Below are 12,407 nucleotides of genomic sequence, written 5' to 3' on the forward strand. Positions count from 1 at the left end.
GAGGGAGGGGAGAGCGGAGAGGGAGGGGAGAGTGGAGAGGAGAGCGGAGAGGGAGGGGAGAGCGGAGAGGAGAGCGGAGAGGGAGGGGAGAGCGGAGAGGGAGGGGATAGCGGAGAGGGAGGAGAGAGGAGGGGAGAGCGGAGAGGGAGGGGGAGAGGGAGAGGAGAGAGCAGGGATGGATGGAGGGAGGGGAGGAGAGAGGGGGAGAGGGAGGGGAGAGCGGAGGGGAGAGCGGAGAGGGAGGGAGAGTGGAGAGGAGAGCGGAGAGGGAGGGGAGAGCGGAGAGGGAGAGAGAGGAGGGGAGAGCGGAGAGGGAGGGGAGAGCGGAGAGGGAGGACAGAGGAGGGGAGAGGGGGAGAGCGGAGAGGGAGGGGAGAGGGAGGGGAGAGCGGAGAGGGAGGGGAGAGCGGAGAGGGGGGGAGAGGAGGGGAGAGCGGGGAGGGAGGAGAGAGGAGAGCGGAGGGGAGAGTGGAGAGGATAGCGGAGAGGGAGGGGAGAGCAAAGAGGGAGGGGAGAGCGGAGAGGGAGGGGAGAGCGGAGAGGGAGGGAGAGCGGAGAGGAGAGCGGAGAGGGAGGGGAGAGAGGAGAGGGAGGGGAGAGCAAAGAGGAGAGCGGAGAGGGAGGGGAGAGCGGAGAGGGAGGGGGGAGCGGAGAGGGAAGAGAGAGGAGGGGAGAGCGGAGAGGGAGGGGAGAGGAGAGAGGGGGGAGAGGGAGGGGAGAGCGGAGGGGAGAGCGGAGAGGGAGAGATGGTGAAGAGAGAGAGTGGGTAGGGAAGGAAGCGGGATAGAAGAGGAGTGTGCAAAAGAGAGGGATGCTAGAGAGGGTGAGAGATGGGGAGAGGGAGAGAGAGCGGGATGGGAGCAACAGCCAGAGCCAGCGGTATCTTCTTAGTATGGGACCTTGAAAGGAAGTTAAATTAACAGCTGCACTTCGGGCCCCATCAGTATCCTACAAAGCTATTTACATACAGGGCAGGTGCATTTAGCTTTCATTAATGCCTTCCACCCAAATGGCTGTTTTCTTTTTTCCTTCTTTTTAATTGAACCCTGTAGACGTTGCAGACTAATCTTTCTGTAACAAGCCACTCCTTTGAATCATTTGGCTTTTTGTACAGTGATAAGAGACACTTACTTTGGCTGGAGCCCAGGTTTATTTAATGTGCATCATCGGGATCTGTAAGGGGGAACACTGCTGGGCTGAGGTGGAAGCACTTCTTGTTTTTATACAGTACTCTCTCGCTCTCTCGTTCTCTCTCTCTCCAATTGTGTGTGTGTGTGTGTGTGTGCTTCTGTGTACATGCACAGGGCCCCAGCATGAGGGCTGTGCCAGCTTATGAGGTCAGGTGTAGTGTGTGTGTGTGTGTGTGTGTGTGTGTGTGTGTGTGTGTGTGTGTGTGTGTGTGTGTGTGTGTGTGTGTGTGTGTGTGTGTGTGTGTGTGTGTGTGTGTGTGTGTGTGTGTGTGTGTGTGTGTGTGTGTGTGTGTGTGTGTGTGTGTGTGCAGGTTGTGCTGTGCTGTGTTGCTCCTTCGCTGTTCGCACTGCCGAGTATCTGACCTTTATTGTTGTGGGGCCGCCGTCTGCTCAGGCAACACTGCCTAATGGTCATTTTGGGGTGTGGAGGGGAGCAGCAGTCACAGCAGGGACAGTTTGGTTCAGGCTACAATACATACACCTAATAGAGTCCCCTGATGTCAAGGTTTAACTTCACTTGCAAAACTCTGTCCAACTAAATAGGGTGTGTGTGTGTGTGTGTGTGTGTGTGTGTGTGTGTGTGTGTGTGTGTGTGTGTGTGTGTGTGTGTGTGTGTGTGTGTGTGTGTGTGTGTGTGTGTGTGTGTGTGTGTGTGTGTGTGTGTGTGTGTGTGTGTGTGTGTGTGTGTTATTCCCAGGTGTTAGTTGAAACAGACAGATGCCTATTGGTTTCAAAGAGAGGACCTTGGCAGTTTTTTTATTGTATTTAACCAGGTAGGCTAGTTGAGAACAAGTTCTCATTTACAACGGCGACCTGGCCAAGATAAAGCAAAGCAGTGCGACAAAAACAACACAGAGTTACACATAAACAAATGTACAGTCAATAACACAATGGAAAATCTGTATACAGTGTGTGCAAATGTAGTAAGATTAGGGAGGTAAGGCAGTAAATAGGTCATAGTGGTGAAATAATTACAATTTATCAATGAAACACTGGAGTGATAGATGTGCAAGTAGAGATACTGGGGTGCAAAGGAGCAAAATAAGTTGCGTACTAGAACCAATAGTGAACTGATTAACACTATCTTGTGCAAACACAGGCTGTTCTGGCATCAGGCTGTCTGTCTGTGTGATGGAGAAGGGCAGTAGCCCTGGTCAGATGTAAGAAACTGTGCATTTCATTTCATATTACTATGCTCCTGTTCTCCTATATGATAGTGTGGGTTTTGACAGTAGCCCTGGTCAGATCTACAGTAAGGACTGGTCTGAAATCAGTGCCTAGAGAGTGGCTGTTAATCCTAGTCTGATTTGAGAAACAGTTCTAAGATCAGTTGCTATCCAGCACTGTCTTACGACAAACTGGGCTTTGGGGAACGAGACCTGAGTAACCAATGGACACAATCTTGTTCAAACACAGGTTGTTCTGGCATCAGTCTGGTGCAGGTTGTATGTCTGTTTGATGGAGGAGGACTTTGACAGTGGCCCTATTATTTGGTCTGCGATCAGTTGCATTCCAGCCTTGTCTCTATGACGGAGTGGGTTTTGGCAACAGCATTGGTCTGGTCAGGTCCAGACCAATGCTGTTGGGCATTGGCAGTAACCAGACTGGTCTAGGATCAATTGCTATCCAGTCCTCTCACTAATGACAGAGTGGGCTTTGGCAGTGATCAGACTGGTCTAGGATCAGTTGCCTTACAGTGCCAGGCCTGTCTTTGTCTCAATGACAGAGTGTGTTTTTTGGCCCGAGGAGTTGTGGGACTCAGTCCTGCCGTCCTCCGATGCAGTGTTCTGCTCCTGCTGGCTGTCAACAGCAGGCCTGGAAGCTCTTCATTAATTTCCTTCCCCACTATTAATTAGCCATGAGCCAGAGACACAGGCTTAATTAGAGAAGAGAGGCTGCTGCTTCTTCTTCTTCTCCTCCTGTTTCTCTTTCCCTCTCTCCCTCTCATTACTGTCATAACCAATTCCCATTGATCATTTAGGAACATCAAGGGAGGACGTTTTGCTAGACTGCTTACTATTTGCTAGTTTTGCTAAGTCCTCCTAATAGGTCGGTCTAGTGGGTGGGTGGATGCTCCAGGGCGGAGAGCGAGGTGTGGGATAGCTAGCCCACTAGGGAGGCTGTGTCTGGGGGAGAGTTGGGTCGAAAAAGACCCCCCCCCCCCCGCCCCCTCCTGGGAGGTTCTGGTTCTCTCAGATGTAACCTACCGGAGATATAAGATCATCTGCAGAGTAAAAACATGTATACAAACATGTATTTTACATTAAACTAGCTAGCTTGTGGCTCAGCAAATTGCCAGTAGACGCTAAGAAACACAGCCAAAATCCTTTGCTTCTTGATTAAACACCTAACAACAAATTCCTCCACCATTGTAAACAAGGATATTCCAGGTCAGGTGTCCATTTTCAAGCTTTTCCCTTAACAAGCAGGGTTTCTGTCGGCAGCCATCTTGGCTTTGGTGGAAGCAAGCTTGCTTATTGGACTGACAGGACATCCTGATGAGGAATTTATGGTTTCCCTCCAATAACCAGCTCCGATATAGGTCAATGCTCTCCTGTGGCATCAGGCGGTAGGGACCATGTGTAAACACTGATTATCCACAGCACAGGATACCTAATGGCTGGATTTGTACTTATGGGTCAACAGTGTTGTTATGCAGCTGGAATTAGCTCATGAGTCTGTGTCTGCCTCACTCACTCACTCACTCACTCACTCACTCACTCACTCACTCACTCACTCACTCAGACAATGGCGTTTTTCCGGTGGTATTCTGTTTTATTGATCTTCTTCCATTTGTACCCTCCGTTATAATGTGGTAATATGAACTCTGACTCAAAGAGAATGCCCACGTTTTAACGAAATGACTTACGTAAGTTATCATTCAAGCAAATGTTGGCTTTTTCCCCCGTATTCCCTAGCAACTTCCCTAGTATTGACTATAGACTACTTTGTAGAGATGGGATAAGATGGTACTGGATCTTATAAGAGGCCGAGTCTGATTGTCTATGGGCTGCAGCGGGTGGCCTATCTCCAGAGAACTCATTAGCCGTAATGACAAGGCCAGCGTTTGTTAGCGCTAACCAATCAGATGCTACATTGGCAGCAGCTAGCTAGCCCCCAGTACACCTGAAGTAATAAAGGTCCCCAGGTTTTGGCACTGTACTGACGAAGCAGGTAGAGGATGTGTCATAAAAGATTGCTTTGAGGACTCTTCTACTCACTCTCTCGTTCTCAAGGCATTCACTCTTTCAGTCTTCAGTCAGTTATGCCTTGGGATCTGGCTCCAGGGTCTGGCCTACATACAGGCTGTTCAGAGCTGAATCTAAACGAGCTGGGAGGGTTGACTGCCTCAAATCGCTGCCTCGTTAACGCACTCGCTTGGTCTGATGGCAGGAAATCACTGTGGAGAACTCAAACAAAGTCATTGAAACTTTTCTTGAGGTGAACGTTTGATTGGGATTGATGTGCCCTGAATCTATGAACTGACAAAACACATTTCATCTGAGGGTAAAACGCTTCCCTAAAAATGAAAAATAAGTATTAATTATTCATAATATTCATCTGGCTGCAGATATTAATTAGGTGGTTTTAGATTGAAACGTTGGAAAGCATTGATCTATGATACAGTTTCAGGCAACTAGAGCAACATTTGACTTACTGTATCCAGACTATACCACACACTGTATCCAGACTATACCACACACCGTTTTTACAATGTTTCTTATTTTATCAGTTTTTATCTACACTGCTGTCCTCTAAAATCTTGACCCTTTTCTCTCTCTCTCTCCATCACCTCTCCAGTTTCAGCACAGCATACCAGTGCATCTACTACTCCCCGGAGCACACAGCCAAGGCCCAGGAGGTGTTGCACAGTGTGGGCCATCTCCAACCTCTCATCTCGGGCCTGGCAGACCAGCTGCTTCAGGCCGCCCAGCAGCACTCCATGACTGGGCTGAGGGAGGCACTCAAGACCCTGGCTGGAAAGGTGAGTAGGCCTCTACCACCACAACTATCAGAACCACCACCACCTACCAGCTCTTTCCTTGTTCCGTTCCCCACCATTTAGCTCCAAGCCTGGGGTGGGAGTGCAGCTTAGTGCCCTTGGCTGGATCTCTAGCCACACAGGTCTCCAACCATCACCAAAATCTACCCCCTCTGTCCATGTTCCTTTCCCCCACGATGGAGCTCAAACGTACCCGGGTGCAGGAATGGTGCTGGGCTGAATACCACCATCTGGATGTGTGTAGCACCACAGGGGAGCTCATTTTGGAGCTCTTCGCTCCTGCTGTGCTAGTGTGTAATCAGGCAAGGTGAAGCCTGGTAGGTGAAGCCTGGTAGGTGAAGCCTGGGAGGTGAAGCCTGGTAGGTGAAGCCTGGTAGGTGAAGCCTGGGAGGCGAAGCCTGGGAGGTGAAGCCTGGGAGGTGAAGCCTGGTAGGTGAAGCCTGGGAGGCGAAGCCTGGGAGGCGAAGCCTGGGAGGTGAAGCCTGGTAGGTAAAGCCTGGTAGGTGAAGCCTGGGAGGTGAAGCCTGGGAGGTGAAGCCTGGTAGGTGAAGCCTGGTAGGTGAAGCCTGGGAGGCGAAGCCTGGTAGGTGAAGCCTGGGAGGTGAAGCCTGGGAGGTGAAGCCTGGGAGGTGAAGCCTGGTAGGTGAAGCCTGGGAGGCGAAGCCTGGGAGGCGAAGCCTGGGAGGCGAAGCCTGGGAGGTGAGCTACCAGGGGGATTAAAACTGGAGCTATTTGTAGGAAATCTCCTTTACAGTGACTGAGTGTGAACATGTGTTTTGCCTCAGAGATGATTGTTTATACTGTATTTTGTTGAATATATTTGGCTGCAGCAAGTGTATTTTAGTGACCTGAAGTTGGACTTCAAGCGTACTGTCACCTACTACAAAACATCTGCCGTGAAGACATCTAGCTCTAGGGTTAAACACACCCCAAACACACACACACCTCTCATCATACCCACTGTCCATAACTCATCATTAAAACGCCAAAGCCAACTCAAGTGAATTGCGAGTCGACGAGCGCAGAGTTTTATGGACAAGACACTTGGTGTTTTATCCGTGTAATTATGAATTACATCTGGTGCTGTCAGATTTGCAATCTGCTGCAGTGAGTGAGTGAGAGATTGTTTTTGCCACAGTGGAGTAGAGCCCAATCAGACAGCTTAATTGGTACATTCTCTATGTCACCGCTTCCCCTCATCCTTGATTAGACACGCAGGCGGCCTGGTCAGCACCGGCCCTGCTCCTCTGATTGGAACTTCAAACTTTGTGTGTCTCTGTCTCGGTTATTGGGTGTGTGTGGGTGGTGGGTGGAATGAGGGAGGCTTGTGGTAGGGTGTGTACAGGGGAAATGTATAGTTGGATGGGGAGATTGATTGATGGTTGTCCGTTGGACAGTTGTTCATGTCATATGCATGAGTAGTCTGTCATTGAATGTGTGTTTGCACATTTGCTTATAGTGCTGAGTTCACCCTAAGTAGCTCATCTATCATTTATTTAATTCATTTTTTTACACTTTTTATTTAACCTTTATTTAACCAGGTAGGCCAGTTGAGAACAAGTTCTCATTTACATTATTGATAATCCGTAGTCCACCTAGCAAAACCACATATTCAGCACACAATTTTCACCATATAATGTATGATCCTGGATCAATTAGGTCATCGACCCATAGCGTTTCCATGGAAACTCTCAAAACACACACAGCCATGCTGGCTCCCTGGGTTGGTGTGTGTCCACTGTCCAGACAGATGGATGTGGAGTTTCGGTCGATAGGGAGGGAGGGAGGGAGGGAGGGAGGGAGGGAGGGAGGGAGGGAGGGAGGGAGGGAGAGGGAGGGAGGGAGGGAGGGAGGAGGAGGGAGGAGGGAGGGAGGGAGGGAGGGAGGGAGGGAGGGAGGGAGGAGAGAGAGAGAGAGAGAGAGAGAGAGAGGAGAGAGAGAGAGAGAGAGAGAGAGAGAGAGAGAGAGAGAGAGAGAGAGAGAGAGAGAGAGAGAGAGAGAGAGAGAGAGAGAGAGAGAGAGAGAGAGAGAGAGAGAGAGAGAGAGAGAGAGAGAGAGAGAGAGAGAGAGAGAGAGAGAGAGAGAGAGAGAGAGAGAGAGAGAGAGAGAGAGAGAGAGAGAGAGAGAGAGAGAGAGAGAGAGAGAGAGAGAGAGAGAGAGTCTGGGAGTGAGATCCAAACTGATTATTTCACAATTTTGAGCTTGGATTCAAGGCTATGGAGGAGGGTTGTCACTGGGCCAGGTGGATGCTGTAACTCCCCTCAGAGAAAGGGATAGGGGGGAGTTTAAAACAGAAAACCCACACTATGAAACAACAAAAAAGATCTACAACGATCTACGGGTTCTCAGATGCTGTGTTATTACTGCTACTGCTGCTATTGGTGATGATGATGATGATCAGTGAAAGAACGATGCATCAATTCATCTCCTGCCTTCTGGGAACTGATGCTTATATCCAAAAGCGCAGAATACCTATTACTATTATCTTCTATGCATTACTACAGTATAAGAGGATTGCCTTATTTGGGCAGAAAAACGTCCTGTGTTAAATTACATTGGATACGGCGTGCCTACCAGGCATACCTACCAGGTGTGCCTACCAGGCGTACCTACCAGGTGTGCCTACCCGGGCGTACCTACCAGGCATGGCTATGAGGTCATACACCTCTCCCAGCCTATATCTAGAACTTTCCATTCAACATCTTTCTCCTCTCTGTACATGTTTCTCCTTTAATAAAGTAGGAAGTACCATACATGCACTACCGGTCAAAAGTTTTAAAACACCTACTCATTCCAGAGTTTTTCTTTCTTTTTTGCTATTTTCTACATTGTAGAATAATAGTGAAGACATTACAACTTTGAAATAACACATATGGAATCATGTAGTAACCAAAAAAGTGTTTAAAAAATCTAAATCTATTTCATATTCTTCAAATAGCCACCCTTTGCCTTGACAGCTTTGCACACTCTTGGCATTCTCTCAACCAGCTTCATGGCATAGTCACCTGGAATGCATTTCAATTAACAGGTGTGCTTTCTTAAAAGTTCATTTGTGGAATTTCTTTCCTTCTTAATGCGTTTGAGCCAATCAGTTGTGTTGTGACAAGGTAGGGGTGGTATATAGAAGATAGCCCTATTTGGGAAAAGACCAAGTCCATATTATGGCAAGAACAGCTCAAATAAGCAAAGAGAAATGACAGTCCATCATTACTTTAAGACATGAAGGTCAGTCAATGCGGACAATGTCAAGAACTTTGAAAGTTTCTTCAAGTGCAGTCGCAAAAACCATCAAGCACTATGATGAAACTGGCTGTCATGAGGACCGCCACAGGAAAGGAAGACCCAGAGTTACCTCTGCTGTAGAGGGTAAGTTCATTAGAGTTACCAGCTTCAGAAATCTCAGCCCAAATAAATGCTTCGCAGAGTTCAAGTAACAGACAACTGTTCAGAGGAGACTGATTGAATCACGCCTTCATTGTCGAAATGCTACAAAGAACCCACTGCTAAAGGACACAAATGAGAAGAAGAGACTTGCCTGGGCCAAGAAACATGAGCAATGGACATTAGACCGGTGGAAATTTGTAGTTTGGTCTGGAGCCCAAATTGGAGATTTTTGGTTCCAAACGCTGTGAGACGCAGAGTAGGTGAACGGATGATCTCCGCATGTGTATTTCCCACCGAGAAGCATAGAGGAGGTGGTGTGATGATGCTTTGCTAGTGACACTGTGATTTATTTAGAATTCAAGGCACACTTAACCAGCATGGCTACCACAGCATTCTGCAGCGATACGCCATTCCATCTGGTTTGCGCTTAGTGGGACTATCATTTGTTTTTCAATAGGACAATGACCCAACACACCTCCAGGCTGTGTAAGGGCTGTTTTACCAAGAAGGAGAGTGATGGAGTGCTGCATCAGATGACCTGGCCTCCACAATCCCCCGACCTCATCCAAATGAAGATGGTTTGCGATGAGTGGGACCGCAGAGTGAGGGAAAAGCAGCCAACAAGTGCTCAGCATATGTGGGAACTCCTTCAAGGCTGTTGGAAAAGGATCCCAGGTGAAAAAGAAAGAAAAACCCTTGAATGAGTAGGTGTTCTTAAGCTTTTGACCGGTAGTGTAGGTTTGCAAAGGGAGGGTATATTACTGGAAAGTGTATCAGTAAACCACTAGACTTTTGGTAGCTTTCAAGGTTTTGGGAGAATTTTATACAGGTACTTCAGATTATAGCAGGTGTCTGTAATTATCTCTGGCCCTCTGTGTGGCCTTATCACATGTGAACATATATAAAATAATAAGATTTTTAAAAATATTTATAGAATGACAAAGATGTAAAACATTATCCTAAATATAAACCATCAACTTAGTGAATTCCATTGGTGTGGGTTTCAGCATGAAATATTCTTGATATATATATATTTTTTACTATGTCTATGTATTTGTTGTAAATGTTTCGGTGCCAAACTGGTGGCAATTTAAAAATTAGTTGGACTATTTTCTCTTGATCCACATCCACTAGAAACTCATGGACAATATGGACACAGATATATAGAAATTATACTTTATATGAGTCTTTTTTATTATTCAAGTATACCAGAGTTACCATAGATGACCTGTTAATTTCGATAGTTACAATAGACGACCTGTTAATTTCCATAGTTACCATGGATGACCTGTTAATTTCCATAGTTACCGTAGATGACCTGTTAATTTCCATAGTTACCGTAGATGACATGTTAATTACCAGCGTTACCGTAGACGACCTGTTAATTTCCATAGTTACCTTAGATGACCTGTTAATTTCCATAGTTACCGTAGATGACCTGTTAATTTCCATAGTTACCGTAGATGACCTGTTAATTACCAGCGTTACCGTAAACGACCTGTTAATTTCCATAGTTACCTTAGATGACCTGTTCATTTCGATAGTTACAATAGACGACCTGTTAATTTCCATAGTTACCTTAGATGACCTGTTAATTTCCATAGTTACCATAGATGACCTGTTAATTTCCATAGTTACCATAGATGACCTGTTAATTTCTATAGTTACCATAGATGACCTGTTAATTTCCATAGTTACCGTAGATGACCTGTTAATTACCAGCGTTACCGTAGACGACCTGTTAATTTCCATAGTTACCATAGATGACCTGTTAATTACCAGCGTTACCATAGATGACCTGTTGATTTCCATAGTTACCATAGATGACCTGTTAATTACCAGCGTTACCGTAGACGACCTGTTAATTTCCATAGTTACCTTAGATGACCTGTTAATTTCCATAGTTACCATAGATGACCTGTTAATTTCAATAGTTACCATAGATGACCTGTTAATTTCCATAGTTACCATAGATGACCTGTTAATTTTCATAGTTACCATAGATGACCTGTTAATTTCCATAGTTACCATAGATGACCTGTTAATTTCCATAGTTACCATAGAAGACCTGTTAATTTCCATAGTTACCGTAGACGACCTGTTAATTACCAGCGTTACCGTAGACAACCTGTTAATTTCCATAGTTACCATAGATGACCTGTTAATTTCCATAGTTACCATAGATGACCTGTTAATTTCCATAGTTACCAGAGATGACCTGTTAATTTCCATAGTTACCATAGATGACCTTTTAATTTCCATAGTTACCATAGATGACCTGTTAATTTCCATAGTTACCATAGATGACCTGTTAATTTCCATAGTTACCATAGATGACCTGTCAATTTCCATAGTTACCATAGATGACCTGTTAATTTCCATAGTTACCGTAGACAACCTGTTAATTACCAGCGTTACCATAGATGACCTGTTAATTTCCATAGTTACCATAGATGACTTGTTAATTTCCATAGTTATCGTAGACGACCTGTTAATTACCAGCGTTACCATAGATGACCTGTTAATTACCAGAGTTACCATAGATTACCTGTTAATTACCAGCGTTACCGTAGACGACCTGTTAATTGCCAGCGTTACCGTAGACGACCTGTTAATTGCCAGCGTTACCGTAGACGACCTGTTAATTGCCAGCGTTACCGTAGACGACCTGTTAATTACCAGCGTTACCGAAGACGACCTGTTAATTGCCAGCGTTACCGTAGACGACCTGTTAATTGCCAGCGTTACCGTAGACGACCTGTTAATTGCCAGCGTTACCGTAGACAACCTGTTAATTGCCAGCGTTACCGAAGATTCCAGTAACTTTGGTAAATGACCAGTAGATTTATAACCCTAATCATACAGTATAGTACAGACAACTCCTCTCATCCTCTTCAAATAAGCAGTGAGCGTATAGCCTTGCAGTTTTTTTGTCTACTTTAGATCAAAGATTTAGTATCACACATAAAAACCACTCCTCCTCTTGCAGTTCTTTCATCTACTTTAGATCAAACATACAGTATCACACATAAAAACCACTCCTCCAACCGTAAGCATTTCACCTCTGACTTGCACTTTTCCCTCAGTTGAGATCACGGATGTATTGAAGAACACAATGTTTCTTTCTCTCAGGGGATTTCCGCTCCTTAGTTCTCCACAGTAGGTGAAGGTGAGAACCAGAGTGAAGTGAAGTTCTCACTTGAGATTGAGAGGTGAGCAAAAGTAGGATAAGATAACAAAGCGAGCGATTTGAAATGTGTTTTTCTTTCACCAGAGACAGTTTAAACCAAGTCCTAGATTAGAACACACATTCATCTGATATTGTACCGTGTGTTTAGTGGACTCGCTGTCTGAGAAACCCTGAGAGTTTCTCTGTCAGACGCAACACCTTCAAATGCACCACACAGCACAGTATAGACAATCCTCCCCTAAGAATGGTTCACTACTTTCAAATCTACCCGAAATGCAAACAACTGAGAGAGAGAATAAACCTGGAGACTATCAACTATCTGAGTCATTGTGAGTTAGTCTATTAGAATATCAACTATCAACTATAGTCTATTAGAATATCAACTATCAACTATAGTCTATTAGAATAGCAACTAACTCACAATGACTCAGATAGTTGATATTCTAATAGACTAACTCACAATGACTCAGATAGTTGATATTCTAATAGACTAACTCACGATGACTCAGATAGTTGATATTCTAATAGACTAACTCACAATGACTCAGATAGTTGATATTCTAATAGACTAACTCACAATGACTCAGATAGTTGATATTCTAATAGACTAACTCACAATGACTCAGATAGTTGATATTCT

At 45.6% G+C, this 12,407-nt stretch overlaps 1 protein-coding gene across 10 annotated transcripts in view; it reads left to right on the forward strand.

The window, feature by feature from the left end:
• LOC118373765 (type II inositol 3,4-bisphosphate 4-phosphatase) overlaps nt 1-12,407 on the forward strand; it is a 263,035-nt gene that overhangs the window by 211,953 nt on the left and 38,675 nt on the right. For all 10 annotated transcript variants that reach the window (XR_008086480.1, XR_008086479.1, XM_052486795.1 and 7 more), the window contains one exon: nt 4,992-5,175. Coding sequence is in view for 8 of the 10 variants with exons in the window: in XM_052486795.1 (XP_052342755.1) it covers nt 4,992-5,175 (184 nt within the window). In the remaining 2 variants the exon portion in view is untranslated. The remainder of the gene's footprint in view (nt 1-4,991; nt 5,176-12,407) is intronic.

The sequence above is a fragment of the Oncorhynchus keta genome, chromosome 29 (genome assembly GCF_023373465.1).
Source record: "Oncorhynchus keta strain PuntledgeMale-10-30-2019 chromosome 29, Oket_V2, whole genome shotgun sequence".
In the NCBI taxonomy this organism is placed as follows: Eukaryota; Metazoa; Chordata; class Actinopteri; order Salmoniformes; family Salmonidae; genus Oncorhynchus; species Oncorhynchus keta.